The 21,972-nt window shown below is 42.0% G+C and overlaps 1 protein-coding gene across 1 annotated transcript in view; it reads left to right on the forward strand.

Moving 5' to 3' along the window:
• man1a1 (mannosidase, alpha, class 1A, member 1) overlaps positions 1 to 21,972 on the forward strand; it is a 163,631-nt gene that overhangs the window by 128,179 nt on the left and 13,480 nt on the right. The window contains exons 6-10 of the mRNA XM_069655905.1: positions 7,341 to 7,464; positions 8,668 to 8,761; positions 15,458 to 15,573; positions 19,930 to 20,149; positions 21,559 to 21,731. Coding sequence (XP_069512006.1) covers positions 7,341 to 7,464; positions 8,668 to 8,761; positions 15,458 to 15,573; positions 19,930 to 20,149; positions 21,559 to 21,731 — 727 coding nt within the window. The remainder of the gene's footprint in view (positions 1 to 7,340; positions 7,465 to 8,667; positions 8,762 to 15,457; positions 15,574 to 19,929; positions 20,150 to 21,558; positions 21,732 to 21,972) is intronic.

A 21,972-nucleotide genomic window follows, 5' to 3' on the forward strand; every position in this document is an offset into this window, starting at 1 on the left:
GCAGTGCGGTGCGTCAGTGCGGCTCTGTCTGATCAGGCCCTTACCCATACCAATATCAATATTTTAGATGTTTCAACATGTGGGTTACAAGTCTATTCACAAAATATTGACCAATGTTTGTTAATATTCTTTTAAAGAACAATAAAATGTGTTAACAAGTAGTACTTTAACAGTAGTTTCTGATTTATTTTTTGTTAATTGCGACTCTTAACAGTAGACATATTTCTGCACTCCTATTTCTTGTTACTTATCCTCTTATTCAGTATATACATAAGGCAACCGTCCATATAAGCTAATATGGGGCAATATACTGTATATTGCAAGGTTCTAATGATTTCTTTAAGTTAAGGTGGGGCGCTTGTTTAGTAGAGCAGGCGCACCTTATACAGAGGCTACAGTCCTCGACGCACTGACTGCAGGTTTGATGCCTTGTCTGCCAATCAACTGGTGCGTGTCATCCCCCCACTCTCCACCCCCCACATGTCCTGTCTCTCTTCAGCTGTCCTATCAAATGAAGGCAAAAGCCAAAATAATAATCTTAAAAAAAGTTGAAGTGAAGGTTCTATCAGTTTTGAGGAATGGCTCGAGGGGTTTGTTCCCCACAGACAAAGGGAGAGACCCTCAGGTGTTCTTTCAGGGGCCGGGCTTATGAGTACATTCTTGTATGCTACTGGAAGGGTAACACTGTTCCACTGCTCTCAGGCACCTTTTTTAACAACAAAACAAAGTCTGGCATTCAGAGTTTCCAGACGTTTTTCTTTTTAAAGCAAACACACACAAATTCACACAGTAGCTCTCGGTGCAGCTCTCCCTGACAGTAACCGAAGGCAGTGGAAGGCAGCCATGATTTAAAGCCTCTAATTAAGTTGCTAACTGTGAATCTATGGCAATTCACATTTTCTCTGCGCCCGGAGGAGGAGAAGCACAATGGATTTTAAGACAGGGAGGAAGAGGAATTGAGGGAGGGAAAGCGAGAGGAAAACAGAGGTCACGGCCCGGATGAGGAGGGCAGTGAGAGAGGAGAAAAAACAGGTAAAATATAGGCTTCATCCAGAGGCAGAGGACAAAGGAATCGGAGGAGTGCTTTCTAACATAATACCAGAGGAGCGTGAGAGGGCACTTCCTGGTTTGACACGCTAATTTATGGAGATGGAAAGCCTTTTCTGTTTTTCCAGGTTACTGCTCGGCACCACAGAATTAAAATCACAGTTGTTGGACTGGAGAATGGTCTGGAGGGCATAAAATGAGCCGGCTGCGATTTGTCATTTCACAGCTGGCCAGGAAATGGCTGCGGGTGTGAGGGGCTGAATAATGAAAAGATTGGACACCCCCGAAAGGACAAACAAGATAGACAAGACTTCAAGAGGACTGGAATATGTCCTCCGATGCAAACTCTCATAATTCACAGTGGCATCAATCTGTAATGACCTAGTTTTTTTTCTGGGTCAAGGCTTTGGGTCTGTTTGTGGCAGGGAACCCTTAAGCTCTTGGTTTTTGGTTTCTTGGCTGAACAGCAGGGCGGCACAATACAGAGAAAATATGCTGCATTAGATTGTCGTGATTGACATTCCTGCTTAAGTTGTTAAAATATTCTTTAACAGCATTTCAGGGGAGTCCAGCTGTCTGAGATACATTATGTATTTTAATTTTTATTTCCAGGCTATGTCTCCTGACTTAAAGATGAAGTTCTCAGTTTCATTCTATTTGGTCTAATGGCGATAAAAGGCAATTGCGGGCGCGTATGTCCCAGATAACCAGACGTCCACGGTTGGCTCCGGTTGTAACTCTTGATTTTCCTGGCTGACGGTCGCTTTCCTTTTCAGACTGTTTGCTTCATCTGAGCGTCGAGTTTGTTTCTTTTTCTTTGGATTTTCACTTCTTGTTGAAGTTGTATCTGTAGTCATCGATCTTTTCTCTGTTTGTTCAGCCATAGTAGATTACTGTTTACTCACAACACTTGCAGAGAGCGGAAAAGCAGCCGCTTAGCTCCGCCTACCCTCTCTGGCAGACCAACCACTGCTGGCTGATGGAAAACGTGTCACTAACTGGGTGCTACTTGTGATTTTTTTCATGAAAGTCGCACCAGACTTGTGTTACCTCATTCAGCAATAGATAATGACTTTAAATGAAAATCTTCGAGATTATATCTTTAAGTTTAGACACCCCTGCATTTTTACATTGTAGATTTCTTGCAAGCAACTTAGCCAATGATCTTGCATTTCCAGTTTGATCCGACTTTGTTGTTTGCTATTGTTTGTTAGCTTGTAAAACTTGTTGTAGCATAGAAATTGATACATTTTGACTTTTAAAGTTCATTGTTGAAACAGTAACTGGCAGAACAATTTGATGCCAAGGTTAATTTATGATCTTTCTGGATAACTCGTGTTGTCAATTTGTAATGGCATTGTGTTTATAACCCTGTCTCTCCAATCAGAGAACAGGTCAGCCACAACTCCCCTTTATCACCCCTGATACTGGGCCACCTGAAAACCTTTGGTCCTCAAGCCCAACCAGCTTAACCAGAGCCCTGTTAACCAGCAGTTTGCCAGATTGTCCTATTACTGTTAAACAGTTGTGCCCCGGACTGAAATCTGCCACCCATACATCAGTATGTTTAGCAATCCCATACTTTGACTGTTTCCATCTCCCATGGCGTAGAGATGGTTGGACTTTGGTTGACTGTGGCTTTGTAGACATCCTTAAAAGCTCCTAAAAACAGAAAGCTGAGATTGAAATATTGGTGCCAAACATCCTCTTTAATTACTAAATGTATCATGATGTTTCCTAGAATATCTAAAAGAAAGATTGTTCATTTATTCCTGACTGGGCTGATTTATTATTCTCATGACAAAAGTTATGAAACATGATGAAACGTTGGCTAAGCAAATTAATTAAAATTGCCATGGGCTCCTATTAGCCAAACAAACTGAATAATATCAGTCCCATCAGATGCGGATGATGCTGGCTCATCTCCTGGTTTATGATGAACATTTCATTAACATTTTCAATCTAGTTTGCAGGGAAAATCAAGTAAAGAGAATGACTTAGTGTTATTCAGTGAGTGTTCCTACTGGTTGGTTAAAAGCACGGCTCATAAGTGCAACGTTTTACCAAAAAAAACAGTCAGTGATGAAAGTGAGATGCACCTCTGTGCCTCGTGTTCATTAATGTAATTCAACAAACTGAGACCTTTCATTCAGCCAGCTTTGATATGAGTCTCTATTCTCCCGGCTGCTGTGGAAATGAAGCCAACTGGGATTGCAAAAAAAACAAGCAAAAGAAGAAACTAATTAGTCAAATCATTGTTTTATGTAGTTAATTCCACGTGCCTTACGTCTTCTATAACGCTCAGACTGTGCCCACCTGTACAGTATATTTACACGATTGTGGTAGAGTCTGAAGTGCAAGGAGAGTTTATAAAGCAAACTGTCTATAGTTTAGAGGTTGAATAAGTCTCATTGCATCCCATGGGGGGAAAAAGGATGTAGAACAGGCTGGTTGTTAACAGTGCCCGTGAAACTGGGCCAGCAGGACATCTGCATCAGTAGTCAAACACAACAGTGGACTCCCGTCAGATGGACTAATACAGTTGTACTGAGCTGTATGCCAATGGACGGATGCCAGTTGTGAAATCCCAGCACAGGAAGAGAGTGGAACAACGAGTTTCCATCAGAAAACAGACATGTGCTTCGTTTCACCCAAATGAGAGCAGAGGCAGCGCCCTGACCCAGTGATTTAATTTGGTTTACCATCATGCATTATTAATCGTTACTCATTTCAATCACAGTTCGTTCAGTGTGAGGTTTTATTGGAGCAGGCTCAGTGAGGAGTCAGACTGTGATGACTTTTATTTTACCCCTCAGGCATCAGCGGCGTTTGCTGATTAGTGTCCCATTTGCTTTCTTTAACATCCTCAAACTGCTGCCATTTGTGTCTCGTAATATCAAGTCTTGTAGGTGTTGTTAATCCAGTACAGGGTTCGATTTATTAAGAGATGCCACCTTAATGAAGAAAAGTTCAACGAGACCTTCTTGTGTAAACTTGAACGCATCTAATTCTTAACTAAATTTTGGGTTAAAATTCTGCTTCCTTGTGTTGTTGACAAGCTAACAGGCAATGCCATGTTGCTTTACAGAGTCTGCAAACATTTTTCTTTATCTATTATTTTGCCATTTGTGGACTACAACCATGGACTGTGTACATATAGAATACATGTGCTAACCTCGGTAAAGCAACTACCTTATTAGCTAAACATAGATGCTTGGGCCGTCCACCAATGAAACTTCATTTATTGAAATAATTTTTTTTAAATATGATCTTGGGTTAGTTGTATTTACGATTTCTTAACAATTCTTCAGTCAAAGTGCAACCAGATTGAATCCCAATTGCTTTAAGTAGTCACTTTATTACTGGGAGTTAATGTCCTTTAAAGCAAGTCTGTGTAACTTTATTAACAATGGCCCCAGAGGCCACAACTGACAATCACAAGTCGATAATTAATGCGATTAGGTCAGCAAACCTACTCAGTAACGTCAGCTACACAACACTATACATCTAACAGTAGGTATCATAAGCCACCTTAAGCTACAGATGGCATTTTATTGCTAATGAAGTCAACTATAATTTGTAAGAGGATTTTAAAACAAGTATTTAAATAATTTCAGAAGCCACAAAGAAGAAGGTTGGGATGACAGCTTTGGTTTTAAAACTTTCTGTAACTTGTTGAAGTCTTATATTTATGTGTCTGAAACCTGCAGACAGCCTGGCCAGAGAAATGATATTCCAGACACACCCTCATCTATCCGTCTCCGGTATTATTCTTTCTATCTGCTCTTCATTGGTTTGTGTCTGTTGGATTTACGCAGCGGCTTTCACCTGCTGTCTTTGTTTTGTTCTCCTTAACAGGGATTTAGTGTTTTCTCACGGCGGGGCTTTGGGAGGGATTGGGGGTGGACAGGGGTGAGTCGGTAAGGTGTGTGTTTACCTCCCCGCCAACCCCCTACAAAGAGAAGAGATTTATCGTTCATCACAGGGTTTATAAAAGGATTGAAAAAGATGGATAGAAAGATCAAAGTCTGCAGATGACTGAGGAGAAGCGGAGGCGGCGGTGAGAGAGGAGATAAAGGAATAATGTTCTTCTCTACAACCCACTGTGTGTAATGGATTTGCATTAACAATACATCATGTCAGCTACGTGCGATAGTGTGGCAAGCCCTTTTAAATTTCAGTAGTAGTCATGTGATTTTCACTAATGGAAATGATATTTCAAGATGGCAAAATGTCATTTTTGAAGTGTTAAATTTGACATTTAAAATATTGATACAACCTTTTTGGCACATTAAAGAGGGGGTGTTATGCTGTTTCACATATATATAAAGTTACAATGTCGGATGTCCACACTAAACGTGGGTGAAGTTTCAAATTTATAGGTAAAAGTATGTTGGAGTAATCCCCTGCTAAAAAAGTCTGTGTCTGCAGGCTGCTGTGAACGCCAGGTTTCAGACAGACTTCTCCAGTCGCTTCACTTTGTGATGTCACAAAGTGGTGGAACAGCAGCTCAGTCTCCCTCAGAATTTTTTTACCCTCCACCGCTCTGCTCAACGGCTCTGCTCGTCAAGCTGGATAAATATGTCTTGGAGAAAGTTTTTTTGGCTGTGAAGGAAAGACATCAGTGTTTACTTTTCCAAAGGATAAGAGCTCCAGACATTCATTTCAAATCCAAAAAGTGACGTTTAGTCTTGGCCGACAAGGCTTCAGAGAGCTGGCCAATCAGAAGAAAGCGGGCTTGTAGGGGCGGGGTTTCTTAAAGAGACAGAGCTGACTGAGTCATGATGAGTTATTTTTAACTGTTAATTATGCTAAGCTACTCCACAGGTATCAGAGTGAAATCTAAAGCTGGAAATTATAATACCCCCCCCCCCCCTTAAAGATATTTTCACAGGTAGATATAATTGTTGAATGTTGAGAAAATAAGTGTAGATGTCTATTTTTAGAATTGCTACCCGTGTAACTTAATCAAATTTACATAAGGGGCATGTTGATTTTGTATTCATGCTCAAGTGTTAAAAAGCTTGCCATATACTGAGCCTATATTCATCTTGTGTGCAGGTAATTGCAGATTTTAATGTCTGCAGCAGCCTAAAGCTAACAAACACACAGCTCCCCACTTAATCAGGGACGTCTCCCTCAGCAGTTGTGTTCTCTGACCCGGGTGTGTGTGCCTCTGCTCGCTGCCTGGTGCTGCTGTGGTCCTCTCTGTGTTTGGTTGACTTGATTAAATCCATGGTGTAATGGGAAACAAATTATGGCTTGTGCAGCATGATGAGTTGAAGGGGGGATAATTAGTATGTTCATGCACCTCGCTGAAGAGCTGTGTGTATGTGTGTGTGTGTGTGTGTGTGTGTGTGTGTGTGTGTGTGTGTATGTGTGTGCGTTTATGGCTCTTCTCCCAATTCACACACTTCTCCTCCTCCTCCTTTTTCTCATTTGTTGGATGTGTCCCGAGTGTGCAGTTCATGTCCATGCGTCCACTTGTAGCAGTGCCGACATCCTGCTGTGTGTTTCACAGTGTGCTGAATTGTTAATGTGTATTCATGAGGAGATTCTTGAAGCCTCGCCACCAGAGGCATCAGTCCTTGGCCTGGAAGTGATCTGTCAGTGGCTCTAATGATCCAGCAGACACACACACAGCATGTTGCTCGGTCTTCTGTCCTTGTCAAGCATGCCAGGGTTGGTATCTCTCACATACGATTAGAGATTTATAAGGGGGAGAGGGCGGGGTCCTTCCAGCTCTGATTGACAGGCGGATACAGGCAAGGATAAGATGTGCTGCCAAAGTCAAGTGTGTGAAAAGAACCAAACAAAATCATCCACGAATATGACAGATGGAGTGTGAAGTCAGGTTGTCGTGTCACTAATGTAACGCAGGCTGCATCCATTTTAAGAATCTGTTTGAAAATGTCACCAAGATGAGGAATATTAATGGCTTTCTAAAATAACAGGAACATTTTAGTCACAATTTAAAGTACGACTGCTGAGTCACTGAGAGTCTTAGAGTGACTTTTTGAAGATTTATCGCCTCTTTTAAGCTGTCAGGTTTTGCTGCGTGCTGATGAATGCATGACTCACATTTTATTCTCGTGTGTTTTTTTACCACAAAGGATTTGCTTGTGTTTGTAAGAATTAAAAACTACACGCGTTAGCACGAGGATGCTCTTTATGTGGCTCAAAAGAAGCTTCACTAAAACGTGGAGAGATTGTGAAACACTTTGAGGTTTCAAATTGTTCAGCGTGTCTTTTTCAGACTAAAACTTCTGTCCTCTCTTTCCCTTTCTGTCCAGTGGTATTGGAAGGAACTGGCCGTGGGCATCGGGCGGCAGCAGCATCCTGGCAGAGTACGGCACCCTGCATCTGGAGTTTATGCATCTCAGCAAACTCTCAGGAAATCCTGAGTTTGCACAGAAGGTAACAGACACATGGAAGAATAGATAATATTTCTTTTTCCACTCGAAATGGCTGCGTTTGCACAGGATTTTAACTTGCACTCCTGCACTTTAGAAGTATTTGTTGGAACTTTGAGAGTGAAAACTGCTGAGCACACCAGACTCTTCACCCTTACCTTATTTGCCCATGTAGATATTTATTAAAGAGCAGCTCCAGTCATGTTTAAGACGTATAAAATACTCTGGTCAAAATATTAAATTGTGTCTGATATGTTTTTTCTGCAAAATACGTTTAATTACCCTGTAAAAATCCTCCTAAGGCATCTCCTGAGGCCCCGCCCAATATGCGAATTTCCAACCGCCCACTCCGCGAAAACAAAACACGTCTCTGCCATCGTTTAATGGCAACTTGCTGAAACTTAGCAGGCTTGCAATGTAGTAATTAGTAGTAGTAACTTTAACGTGAGTTTGCAAAAATTACGATGACGGTTACAGCTGATTGTGGTTGCCATAGGTTACACATAAGGATATGCATAGCATCACCCCTTCCATTAATGGGATTGGCTCCTTAGGTTTGTGACGTCTCAAACCTGCCAATCTGAAAACGTGTTGTTCAGCCTGTCCTTGGCACACTGCAGTTTAAAAGCAGACAGGCCCAGCCATGGAGATGACTGCTGATGTTGTCCCTGATATGTCTTGTAGCACGTGAAGAACACCACATGGAGATGTTTACAAGGTTAAACACTGGATTTTCACTGGAGGGAGTCTTTAAATAACATAACAGTTTCAATCAGTACATAGTTTAATATATAGGGCTACACGATACGGGCAAATTGCGGTTATTTTGATGGACATTAATATCCCGATTTGATTCAATATTAGTGGGAGTGATCATTTTATTTCAACTATAAGGACTATATAAATCCTCATGTAATCCTGTACCAAACGCAAACAGCTTTTATTACATCTGGAAATACAGATTTGTATGTCAGACTCTGCAGCTCTACCGTACTTCATTAAAATGCTTTTTAGTCACACATTTTACATAATTTGCAGCCTCTGCTCTTCCGATGGTGCACTTGGCCGGATTGCAATTTCGATATTTCCATTACTTGTGCTGCCAGAGTTGCGTTTATTCACTTAACGTACTGTTTCTTTTAAGTGAAGTGGTGCTTGAAGTGAGCTTTTCCTTCATATTCAGTATTTGTGGTTTATCTCTTTTCAGGTAATGAACATCCGGAAAGTACTAAACCGCATGGACAAACCCCAAGGGCTGTACCCGAACTACCTGAACCCTAACAGCGGCCAGTGGGGCCAACGTAAGTCTTCCTCACCTTCTATCACATCCCATCAAACTCTCCCTTTTCCGTTCTCCTGTGTTTCCTAACAATGCCCGAGCAGGAACACTGCCCTTCAGCTCCGGACTATCAGAGGCCGAGCCAACCAGCGTTTTCCCTCCTGTTTCTTTATTTTCCTCTAAGCACTAGATATTCCAGTTGCAGAGTCAGCACTCACATTACAGAGGAGCTGTCTGTGTTTCTTGGGAGTCTCCTCAGAGCTGCTTTGTATACAGTGAACCATCTTTATTAGCTGGCAGTAAAAATGGGTTAGTCTTCTCTGGCTTTTTGCTTCTTCCCTGCTTAAAAGCAGAGTAAACATTTCTTAGACTGTGCCTCAAGGCATTCAAGCGATCCAGCCAAATGCTTTCTGCCCTGCAGCCACGCCTGCAAGTTTTGTGGACACAAATGTAAGACTTGATTATAAGTTCTTACAGAAGAATTGAGATAAAACAAAGGTTAAACAAGAGGGTTACTTCTCTTCTGAACAGTGCAATCACTGGAGGAAATCTTGGGTTAACCCTCAGCTGGGCTGACATCTGAACATTAATATAGTTAGTTTGAAAACGTCACCAAGCTTCAACCTTTATGTCCAAGATGACTGGCACACTGATGCATGAAAATTACAACTTAAACAACAAAAACCAGGAAGGCCAAAACCAGTGATCTGAGGGCGCATTCACACCTAAAGTCCGTTTGTTTGATCCAATAAAAAGTTGCATTTTGCCTCCAGTTTAATTTGAGTTCTCACGGCAGCTCTTACCAGTGGAACAGAAGTTTTGATGTGTGAGGAAGCTGCTCTCTGATTGGTCAGAATTCCCACTGGGGAAAACTCACTAAAGTAAACAAAGAGAGAGAGCACAAGAAGAGAGAGAATCGTGGACTTTAATGTATATTTGATCACTTTTCGATCACTTCCATTCACCTTTAGTTTTTCACTGAACTACTTGAATACCTCCATATTCTTGTGCATTTCCTCGTCGCTCCCCCAAGTCTGTCCTCTCCTCATGTTGCTGTGTGGCTGTCTCTGCCAGTGTCAGCACCCGTTAACAACCCACAATGCACAGCGTTTTGGTTTGCCTCCTATATTAGGTGTCTACTTTAAGTCTGATTATGTTCTTCGAATGAGTGTTCTCACCTGTCCGAACGAACCGGGCTTTCGGAGTAAAGTCCGGACCAAAGCGTTCAGGTGTGAACGCACCCCAAGAAGCTCTACAATGACTCCTGCTCAAGTTAGACGTGTTAATTATTCCTTATTTGTGCGTGGACCTGCCTCCAGTCATTCACATAAATTATCTCCTTCCACAGTTTATTTTTATGATGTGATCCAGAGCCAAAACCCTCAACTGTGTGTGTGGATTATTTGATCAATACAAACTTACAGCAGCTATTTTGATCATTTATTTTTTATAAAATCGTTTTTTGAGCAAAAATAATGATTATATTTAATTGGTTCAAGGATCAAATTGAATTGTTTCCCTCGTCTTCTATCATAATATATTAGATCTGTCTTTGTTTCTGACAGTTGATCAGATAAACAATCAATTTGAATGCATCACTGGAAATGCCAGCAGGTTTAATTGGTAATAAAAAACATCATTAGTCAGAAATAATCAGAGGAAGCTTTTAGTTTATGCCATTCATGCTTGGAAAATTTATTTTAAAATGTTGGTCTTCTTTTAGACCGGCAGTTTTGTTATAATGCTTTTAGTTCTGTAAAATGTATCTTTAAATTATTTAATGTACTTAATTAATAACCCTGATTCCTTCTTACTTAGTTTCACCAGCCTTATTTGTTGTTTATTTTTCCAGCTACATTTGTATTAATTTCATTCCTTTTTAAGTGTCATATAAATTACGTTTTATTATTTCTGTAGGTCTTAATCTCTGTCAACAATTGCTGATACTGAATTAAATATAAATGAAAGCTAAATTGTGAAAACGTTTTTTTGCATAAATTAGCACCATTTCTTTTCTGCTAATATAGATGCCATATAAGATAATAAAGTGACGCTACAATAAAGATGGCTGCAGAGTTGGGCAGGCGGTGTTAAAAGGCTCTCGTGTCGTGTCCACTCCTCTCTCACTCCTCTCATCTTCTCATCACTCTTTCCATTTGCACCTCTTCGACTCTCCTTACATTACTGAAACCTGCTATTTACCCATGTCACTGTCAAGTATTTTCATACTCACTCCACCCCCAATTCCTGCCTTCAACATCAAGTGTCCATTCACGCGTCTACTTTTCTACAAGGTTGTTGCAACAGGGTATAATTTAGAATCCATTATCAGACTCTTCAACGCGTGTAGCTGAACAGGTAATGACGATAATGATAGAGAGGTGAGACTTTGAGGAAGGGGAGAGAATGGGGGAACAAAGAAGGACATGTGCACCAACAGTAAGGGATGTATTTTTAATAGGGTAAGGATGTTAGGCATGATTTAAGAAAGGATGTTAGCAGTAAAAGCCTTTCCTAATGTTAATTGTCATACAAGGTAAGTCGTAGCTGAGTAGATGGAAGGAAATTGGCATCGACAAGTGGCAGCAGAAGGCTGGATATTAAAATCCTTTTTCCAACCCGATCTGAAAGCTTTTCTTTAAGTAATATTTGACCACTAGAGAGAAGAACAAGTTCACAGTCATAAGCCTCGTCACAGCGACTGAATCGTGTGATAAAGCTTTGAAAACAATGCATAGACTCAGATAAAAACAGTCCCTATCAATCATCACTTATGACCTGCTGAGGTTTGTGGCTGTGTCTGCAGAGACTCTGCCCTCAGCCTGTGTTTTATATGTTGCTGCAGTGGGACGTTTGTGGGGATCAGACTTTGGGCAGTGGGTGTTTAGGACAGAAAACAACAAGGCACCAGAGCATGTAACAAGAAGCTATATGAACTAGATGTTTGAAGAAGCTACCTAGCTTAGCAACCTACTTACTTCAATGTCACATGTTTCATTGCTCTGATTTTGGTCTGCAGCCGTTAACTTCTTTACCCTTTTACACTGCCAGTTTAAGGCGGGATTATTACACCGCTGTCTTCTGTGTGAAACGCACAGAGGCGGAATGGTAGTAACAGAGTGACAGCACCGTGCGTGTGTATGTGAAGGACATGCTGTCTGTTTACACCTCGCGCACGTTTTGCTTCCGTTGCTTTGTTCAACCTAAAAGGTGGCACAAAGGCGAAGCTTCGTTACGGCACTGTGGCGAAATGTTATCGTAAAAAGGTCTAGTGTCTATTAGGAATCTAAAAGGGCAGACTCTGTTACATTTCTGAATTGTAGATTTAAAAATGTTGAAAAAACGCTTCGCACATCCGTTTCAAAACAAGTGCGTAGGAGAGGAACAGGTCAAACTACAACAAAAGTGTAAACTCCCCCACACTGTCTGAACTTGCAGAAATGATATTTATTTGCAACGTTTCGGTACCAGACCTTCATCAGGCGAACAACAACACAACACAACATTGTTTGACACAGTTTTTTGAGGTTTAAAAATGTGAATTAGGAAGTTATTTATAATAGATATTCATAAAAGTGATATTTTTTTAAATGGTGTTGACTTTCTTTGTCAAACTCGGCCAGAATCCAGATGACATTCCCAAAATGTCCCACTATACTGTGATGTTTAGAGTCTAACTTCTGTGGCAGTTTATCACAGTGCTGTCACACATGTCTGGGCGTCTTTACTGGGAAATTGGACCAAATAGTGTCAGAAACTATGGAGCCTTGGGTTACTGAACACATCAGGACACAACGATCCTTTAGCCTGCTGTGCTTTCTCTTCAATCACCGACCAAGAAATGCAGAAATTCTGCAAATTGGAGCAACAGTGGATTAAAAAAAGGACAGAAACCTCCCGTTCCTTTCTGATTTCTTGTCGTGACACTGTGGCATTGGAATCAATGAAAAGGAGACATGCAGAGGTGGAAGTGGAGAAGTCGACAGAACACCTGAAGCAGTGTCTCTAAAGTTGCTCTGATCTGCTGAGATTCTTCTTCCTGCTTTGAAATTAATGAAACTTAATTATTTTTGGTGCTTTATTCTTCATTCTAACTTGTGAGTGTATCATGTTTGTTCAGGCCGGTCGCCGCTCTACATAAAACCAGGGCGTTCTTCTCTTGATTTCCACATGAAAGTTGTTGCATTAAATTAGAGTCCTTTGATCCGGTTTTATCTTTTTAGTTTTTATACTCACTGAAATGCTTCAGACTGTATTAGAGCAGCGTCTGGTGTTGTTGATTTGGAGGGCTGTTAGTATCTGTGATGGTTAAATATAGACCATCACCTCTGGTCTCCTTCCTTTAATTATCTGATGAATAACACCCCTGTAAGCACATTCACCGTTATAATTGTTGGCATTTAGCTGACACTCTTAACCAGAGCCTGAAACTCTGTTTTCATCCAAGTATTTTATGCAAATGGTGACATATTCAATTAGGAATGCTGAATAAAAACAGCAAGTTTCAACAGAGAAAATGAAAAAACATTCTCGCTCACACACACACAAAAAAACCTCTTTCATGCTTGTCTTAGTCAGAGAGGTTTTTTCATCTGGAAAGAAATTACGCAATCGTGATGGGAACGCATTTGTTGAATTAATTATGACCCAGGGATGTTTGCAGGCTGATGTCTGAGAAATATCTCTCCACCACAGACTCACAGATAGTCTCACCCTGTCTGCCATACACTGTTCACACACAGAAGACAGGTTTATGTTTCAACCAAACAGCTGTTACGCCATCTTAAACCCCTTCCCAGTGTTGGAATTCCCTTGACTGGGAAGTGGCCCTTCCCAATGAAGCAGTACGAGTAGAAGTCAAGATCTATACCAGGGAAATAAGAGGATGACTTCTTGCACTATATTTTTCAAGCTTTTCAAGCTTCTTACGTGCGACAAGGAAAGGTATGTAAGCTTAATCCAAACGGCAGCTGGACTTGGTTGAAGTTCTTGAAGATGTTTCAGCTCTCGAAAGGCCGAAACTGAAGTTCTAAACTTCTGATGAGTGTTGAAACGTCTTCAAGAGCTTCAACCAAGTCCAGCTGCCGTTTGGATTAAGCTTCGAATTACTGTGACCTGATGATGACTGAGAAACTTCATTCATGCATTATTAACAATCATGGTCCTTTGACCTTGTGAATAGGAATCTTTTAAATGCATGTATGTTGTAGCTTTGTAAACTGAGGAAGTGTACTATGGAACATGTTCTACCTGTGCACAGAAAGAAGTCCAAATCTATGCAAATAATCTTGCAAAAATGTCAGTTCATTTGGATAAAGGGGGCTGCACACTGGAGCAGTGTTTCTAGTCCGAGGGCCTTTCTGTGTGGACCTTGCATGTTCTCCCCGTGCATGTGTGGGTTCCCTTCAGCGTCCTCCTACGCTCCAAAGACATGCTCGTTAGGTTCAATGGTGACTCTAAATTGCCCGTAGGTGTGAATGTGAGCGTGAAAGGTCATCTGTCTTTGTTTGTCAGCTCTGTGATTGACAGGCGATCAGTCCAGGGTGTAACCCCGCCTCTCGCCCAATGACAGCTTGGATAGGCTCCACCCCCCCCACGACAGGATAAGCGGTATAGATAATGGATGGATGGATGTCTAAGCTCGTTTCCCTTTAACCAGCTGAAGTACTCCTTTGACTTTTCTTGGAAATATCCAAACCTATTGTCGGCTCTTCGGTCTGCGTGCTGTCATTTACTTTGTTTGAATCTGACCCAGTGAAATTGGTTTATATGAAGAATAAATATCCACAGTTCTGACTGCTGCTCTTGTAGGTCAAATAGAGGCATCAGTAGTAGATTGGGTCAGTTTGATAACCAGCTGAATAACTCCTCAGAGAAGGTTTAAAACAAGCATTTCAGAATGATTGCTCGTTTGTGAGTGACAGTCAATAACGCGTGCATGAAGCTTGAAAGGAATGACCACACGAGTGGTTTTCCATTACCATGGTAAAGATTTGATGTCTACCCATCGCAGCTCTGTTCTGAAGAGCCAATACTCAGTCAAGGGCACTCTGAACTTGATGTAGGGCCCAGAGGGGGGACTGAGGTTTGGGCCGCAGTTTTCTCTGCTTCAAAGTTTGTATTAGAAAGATGTTTGTACATTATTTTGTAATCACTTTTCATGACTGCTATAATCAGACAGTTGATGTTTTCCCTGGCAGACCTCTGATGCTTTTATTTTAAGCGTCTGCCGTCTCTCTCGGCTGTGTGCTGCTCGCGTTCCCGGTTTAATATTGCGCTCGCTGAAGGCCAGGTACTCTTATCGGCTCAATACCAAAACCATCTTCACTGCCAGCCTCCTTTTCTCGTCACTTCAAGATGATCACAGCTGACATTTAATCTCTGCGCTCCACACGCGGGGCTGGACTCTGTTAATGACACATGCATATGGATGAGCCTTCACTGACAATCAGCAGGGCAAATACACAAGTACGGCTCGGCTGGCTGGAGGCTCACCCACGATAACAAGCCCTCACACACAAACGCACACACTCGGAGACATATTACTGTAGTATATTATGGACTGAGGGTATGTTCTCTTTATATTCAACATCCATCTACCCATGTGTCATGTGAGGATGATCTACACGTGTCCCAAGACATGTAATCTAAAGAAAACATGATGGAGACCCGTGTGTGTGTGTGTGTTATATCTGTTGTGTTTATCTGTGTGTTGCAGATCACGTGTCCGTGGGCGGCCTGGGTGACAGTTTCTATGAGTACCTGCTCAAAGCCTGGCTGATGTCTGACAAGACTGACGAGGAGGGCAAGAAGATGTACTACGATGCTCTGCAGGTAATAAAAGCACACGTGCACGCCGGGGTCTCTTCAGCGAAGGTTGAGGTGACTTTGACTCTTCGAGCATGAAACAAATGAAAGTATTATTCTTAGTTTCTGTCAAAGGCTTCACTCAAACTGCGGCAGCTATTTTAAAAATCAAAACACCACTCGAGTCACTTTTTCTTTGTTTGATGTGATGGCAAAATAAACATCTTTGGGTTTTTGAACTTTGGGTCAGACACATTTCTTTACATATTGACGCCTCTGAGGGATTTGGGGAGACGTTTTGGATATTTTAACCTGCCCGGGAGAGAAACTCTGAATGCACAATAGGCCGATGCAATCACCTCTCCATCTCTGAAATGCTTCACCTATTTCAACGCTTTTTATTGCGGTCATTGTCAGCTCCCCTTTAAGACTTCTTGTATGGAGAGGGAGGGTTGCAGATGCTGGAAAAGCTACTTTTACAGCAGGATTTGAATGTCTGTTATGTCAGTACCTATCGCCAAACAAGTTAACATAATGGAGATTGAGCCTGTGGCCCACTGATGAAAGCTTTTGCATTTGCAGTATTACAGACTGGGTGTCTGTGGCAACATTCGTGGAAAACATCACAAGCAGCGCCCAGTTAGTGACGCGTTTTCCATCAGCCAGCAGTGGTTGGTAAACAGTAATCTACTATGGCTGAACAAACAAAGAAAAGATGGATGACTACAGATACAACTCAAACAAACAAACTCGACGCTCAGATGAAGCAAACAGTCTAAAAAGGAAAGCGACCGTCAGCCAGGAAAATCAAGAGTTACAACCGGAGCCAACGGTTGTCACACATGCAACACTGTGTGGATATCTGGGTATATAGTGTGCTCCCGCAAGTCTTAAGAGATGTTGAAAACATCAGAGAGCCCACACATGACGGCAAATAGTTCAACAGTTTTGTTCCTATAATGTGTGGAGAACGATATGACCAGACAGCACACGCTAACAGATTCAATCACCAACAACCAGAGTCCCGACTCTCACAACTAGAAATCTCGCTAAATCTCTCGTGGTCAAACGAGACTTTAGAACATGGCGGACGACGGGCAGGAAGAACTGTCCGGCAATAATATTTTTTGGACTTTTTACCGAGAATTAATTAACTCAACTTTAATTTAAATCTCGAGGAATCATTGAGGGCATGTCCTCATTTTCAATGAGGTCGAGAGTACAACAAAACAAGATAAATAAATAGAATAAATACAAACAACATGGCAACAACACAATTAAAAACAGTTACACACACAGGCAGAGTAGTTTGTCACCATTGTTTTAAATTGACCGTCAGGAACAAATGTGTGAAGTTTTCATGTATATTGCAAAGTGTTCCATGTGAACGCAGCAGAGAAGCTATACGCAGTTTTTCCAAATACACTGTTGGCCCTCGGGACTTCGAGCATCAGCCAATTACTAGAACATGTTGCGCAGTGACTGTGAGACCGCTTTAATGAGGAGGTGAGATATGGTGGCATGTTGCCAATTAAGGCTTCACAAATACATAAAAAGCAATGCCTGTCACGTCTTACTGTTAAGAGCTGCCCAACCTTTTCATATAAGATGATGAATTCACAAAGGTAAACCCTGTGGATGAAGTGGTGGAGACGGCGTGAACACGGGCTGTACATGTTACTTAATGCTTCACATCTGCTTCTGTCGCCATGGCTGCGGTCGTTGTGCTTCCTTCTTCAGTCAGCTTGCTTCCCAATTGGTTATCGTTCGGTTCCTGAGAGTGCGTGCTCGGCTGTCATCAGGGGGGTGTAAAATTACTCTAAACATCCCACAGGAACATCTGGCACGATAACCTTTAGAACCGTCGGAATCAGGCCCAAAATCGGCTTGATTAACTCGTAGTGTGTACCCCGCCAAAGTCTCCCTTCAGAGGCTAAAGCTTCTAAAACAAAGCAAAAAACAGCTGCAGAACTATTAGTTTTTATTTGAGACCATTTGGATTACAATATGATGAAAAGTTATTATTTAATATTTGCCCAATGATGCCAAACAAACAAACCATTTTTAAGTGAGATAAAATCACTGGTTGCAACCCTGGACTTCCCGTTTTACCTCCACTGTAAATGTCGTAGGTTAGAGTAGTGAAACATCGTGCTTAATGCACCTCACCTTGGTGTCAGTGTGGGTGTCTGTGTGTTCCTTCTGACAGCTGTAATAGCACTACTGAAACACCAATGATCATTTCTAGCCTAAAAGCACCGTCTGATGGTGTTAAGCGCCCATCACACCATCGTACAGCACTCGTTGCTACAGGCTGAAACTTCCAATCTGTTGCTCTTCTACCTCTTATAAAAGCGGTCTCTCACGTCGCACTGTTATTCAATGTCACATGAAAACTACATGGTAACACTTAAAACTATGACTGAAAAATATATACAGTTAGCAACCTCTAATTTGGAGATGCCCTTATTGATCGGACGACATGGAACGTGCTGTTTACAGATGGATTTCCTCAGCAGGTGTTTGCATCCCCCCCGCCTCCTCTGAATCCTAATAAATGGCTGCACCACAAACATGGGGTCAGCTGAAAAGCGGCCTTGCTGTTGTATTTATTTGTCCCTTCAGGGGGAATATTATAAGAATCCAATTGCCCAAATAACCTTGAAGCCTGCGAGTGTTGCTCATGAGATAATAAAAGGGATCATTTTTTAACGGCGACCATCAATATTTCCTTTGGCAGCTGAGATTGTAACTGATGTTTGAGTAAATTACATTTTGTTTGACTTAAGTAGGTTTTGTTTGGCTTAAAGTGGCAAAGTTGTGATAAGTCTTTCTTATCGTTCATGCCAAAATGTTTAAATATTTAGTGTTTCCCTTCATTCCTTGGGAGCCACTTAGTGAGTGTGAGCAGATGGGAAGATGATGAAACCGACAGAACTAAACAAACTTTAGTAGAAGAGGATGAGAACAGATGAGCCTACAGTAACAACAGCCGCATCCTATGCAGACAGCTTTCCTCTGTTTACACTAAACGTCAGTTTAAGTTGCGGTGATGAGCGATGGGTCCCAGCTGGAGAGAGATAATTCTGTAAAGTTCTTCTGTAGCACTCTGGGGAGCAGAAATGATACATGGCGTCTAAAGTACAGAGTTAAACATGCAGGGGATGCTTCCCTTATAATCCCTCAAAATCTTCAGGGATTATTCAGTCATGATGTATTTGCTAAGAGGAGGCCTCTGAGGAGAGAGAGAAGCAACAGGACGAATATCTGAGTCCCAGCAGGAAAATGTAATACCTCTGGAGCCCTGTCATTATTTATTAAAGGGACAGTACACCCAAAATACACTCAAACATTTGTTTCTTTTACTTTGAATGCAACCCTTCCATCTTATCATGTCTTTCCTGATAACATGTAATGGTAGAGTTGTGTTTCAAAGAAGGAAGATGTTGTCAATGACGATGTCAAAAATGAAACTCATTCGTTATTGGTTTCCAAGGGAGGATGTCAACGTCTGCAGACCAAAGTCTTTTGATGATAATGACAGGCGCCATCTTTGTTGTGCTAGATGCAAAGCTCTTTCTCAGCGTGATAGCCCCCGACTCATCTGCCAATGCCAATACATCAGCCTGCATATTTGTGTGGTTCGCAGGCTACGTTTTGCCTTAATGCATGGAACACATCAAATTTTACTCTTGCCCCTTTCACACTGCCAGTTCAAGGCGGGATTATTACGCCTCTGTTACATTTCGTCTTCTATGTAAAACGCACAGAAGGCAGAATGGTGGTGGCGAAGTCGTCCCGACTCTGAGCCGGCATCCGAGGTAGTAACAGAGACGTAACGGAGGCCAAGTGGGGGTTGCGTTGCTTGGGTCAATGAAAAATGGCAAAGGCTGCATGGTGGCGGAGCTTTGTTACATCGCTGAGGCGGAACCACAGTGACATGACCTGTCCACGAAGGAGCAAAACATTTAATTTGTTGCTTAGAAAACAGCAGTTAGACAGACAGTAGAAAATTATAATGGTTAAGCTCTTTACCACCACTGGAGCAAACTGTTGCTGTTACAAAAATGTTGCCATTCAGAGTTTCACCAGGGTCATGGCAGATACCTCCAAACCATGTGGTGTAAATGGTCTGGTTAGGGGCAGCAATCCCCAAATAAGCTGTCTTTAGCATATGAATTCTGGCAAAGTTGCATGTTGAACTGCCATAAGTTGCCACATTTTGCCATAAATATATCTCAGGTGTTTGTGTTATCCAGAGGATGATTACAAAGTTTTCTTACCAGCGTTCGACTCCTCGTCACTGCATCATCACTTCCAGATTCCAGAGTAAGCACTGAACCTAACTCACCCCTAAAACCCTTTTTCACTCTTTGTCTTCAGGCAATAGAAACCAACCTGATGAGGAAGTCCAGCGGCGGGCTGACCTACATCGCGGAGTGGAAGGGGGGGCTGCTGGAGCATAAGATGGGTCACCTGACCTGTTTCGCAGGTGGTATGATCGCTCTTGGCGCTGACGGGGCGCCCAGCGACAAGACGGGCCACCAGATGGAGCAGGCCGCCGAGATCGCCCGGACCTGTCACGAGTCTTACGCCAGAACTGGTAAATATAACCAGCAGTGGGCTTTCTCATGAAGACAATGAACACTGCAATGATTAGTGTTTTCTCTCAGAGGGCTTTTTGTTAGTCTGACAGCTGAGTTTGATTTAGTTGGTGCTTTTGTGAATGAAATGCAGATGGAAATGAGGTTCTGTTCATTGTTGTCAATTTGTTCTCGTCTGAAGCCAATCACTTCTGTCCAAATACATCAAAAAGGTTTATCCTGAGAGAATTGGTTTTATTTGGTTCCCAGTAAAACTCCGAACACAGCGTGACACGGGGTATTAAAACATGTTTCTGAACACTGGCCCGTTCATCCGGCTCATTTCAAAAGGCTGTTTTTACTTATTAACTTGGATTATTTACACTTCTCCTCATCAGCGGGGATGTCAGGTCTGTGCACATGAGATTAGTGTTTATAAAAAGAAAAGTGGTGTCATTTTTAAAAGGTCAGACAGTTGGACATGCTCTCTGCACATAGGTGACAATATGTTTTGTTTTTTATGCACTTAAAGACATCTCTATGTGGTGTTCTTCATGTGCTACAAGACAAATCAGGGACAACATCAGCAGTCATCTCCACGTCTGCTTTTAAACTGCAGTGTACCGAGGACAGGCTGAACAGATTGGCAGGTTTGAGACGTCACAAACCTAAGGAGCCAATCCCGTTAATGGACGGGGCGACGCTATACATATCATTATGTGTAACCTATGGCTTACTACAGCTAATCACTACATTTCTAACTAAGTTTCAGCAATTTGCCACTAAATGATGGCAGACGTGTTTTGTTTTTGCGACGGCGGGGGCGGTTGGAAATCTGCATAGTGGGCGGGGCCTATCAGGAATTTTTAATGAGGCAGAAGGGGTAGATGCCTTTGGAGGATTTTTATATCATATCAGACAATTTATTATTTCAAGCAGAGCATTTTATATGTCTTCAAACATGACTGGAGCTGCTCTTTAAAGCTACTATGATGAATTCTTATTCTGTATATAAATAAAACTTGACTTGATCTCTAACCAGATGAATAAAGTCAATCTTGGCGCTGGTTTAGCTCAGCGGTTAAATCAGCAGCCCATGTTCAGAGGCTACTGTCCTCGATGCGGCTGCCCCGGGTTTCCCCGGGCGTGTCATCTCCCATTCTCTCTACCCATGTTTTCAACACTATCACTGTCCTCTCTATCATATCAAGGCATAGAAGGCCAAAAAATAAACCTATAAATAAAAAATAAAGTCAGTCTTTTCACTGATGGTCTCTTTCCTCTTGTCGGTCACACAGAGATATCAGTATTAGTCTCAGTCTCTTTGATGACCTGCTAAAAACTCCTCACTGGAGCTTTAAATGTGTGTTATCTGTACTTATTATAAATTAAGCTGTATGTTGATCTATGTCGTCTCTCTCCTCTGCAGCATTGAAGCTGGGTCCGGAGGCGTTCCGTTTCGACGGCGGGGTCGAGGCCATCGCCACCCGCCAGAACGAGAAGTACTTCATCCTCCGCCCCGAGGTCATCGAGACGTACATGTACATGTGGAGGTTCACCCACGACCCCAAGTACAGGGAGTGGGGCTGGGAGGCCGTTCAGGTTCGTAAGCTGAAGTGAAAATCACTTTTTGTCCTCTTCTGTTTAATTTGAAGGAGCTAAAATTAAAACTCGACTCATTAGGGAAGCTTACAGAAGGTCATTTTATTTAACTCCTTTTATATTTAGCAAATAACTCGCCCTGAGCTTTGCTGATATTTTGAAAAGAGCTTGATTAATGTTGCCAGTCTCTGATGTCTCCGCTCCTTCTCTCCTCCTGTTGTCGCTCTCTATTACCGTCCTT

The sequence above is a fragment of the Semicossyphus pulcher genome, unplaced genomic scaffold, assembly GCF_022749685.1.
Source record: "Semicossyphus pulcher isolate SPU_LCO1_2020_fin unplaced genomic scaffold, fSemPul1.0.p SCAF_11, whole genome shotgun sequence".
In the NCBI taxonomy this organism is placed as follows: domain Eukaryota; kingdom Metazoa; phylum Chordata; class Actinopteri; order Labriformes; family Labridae; genus Semicossyphus; species Semicossyphus pulcher.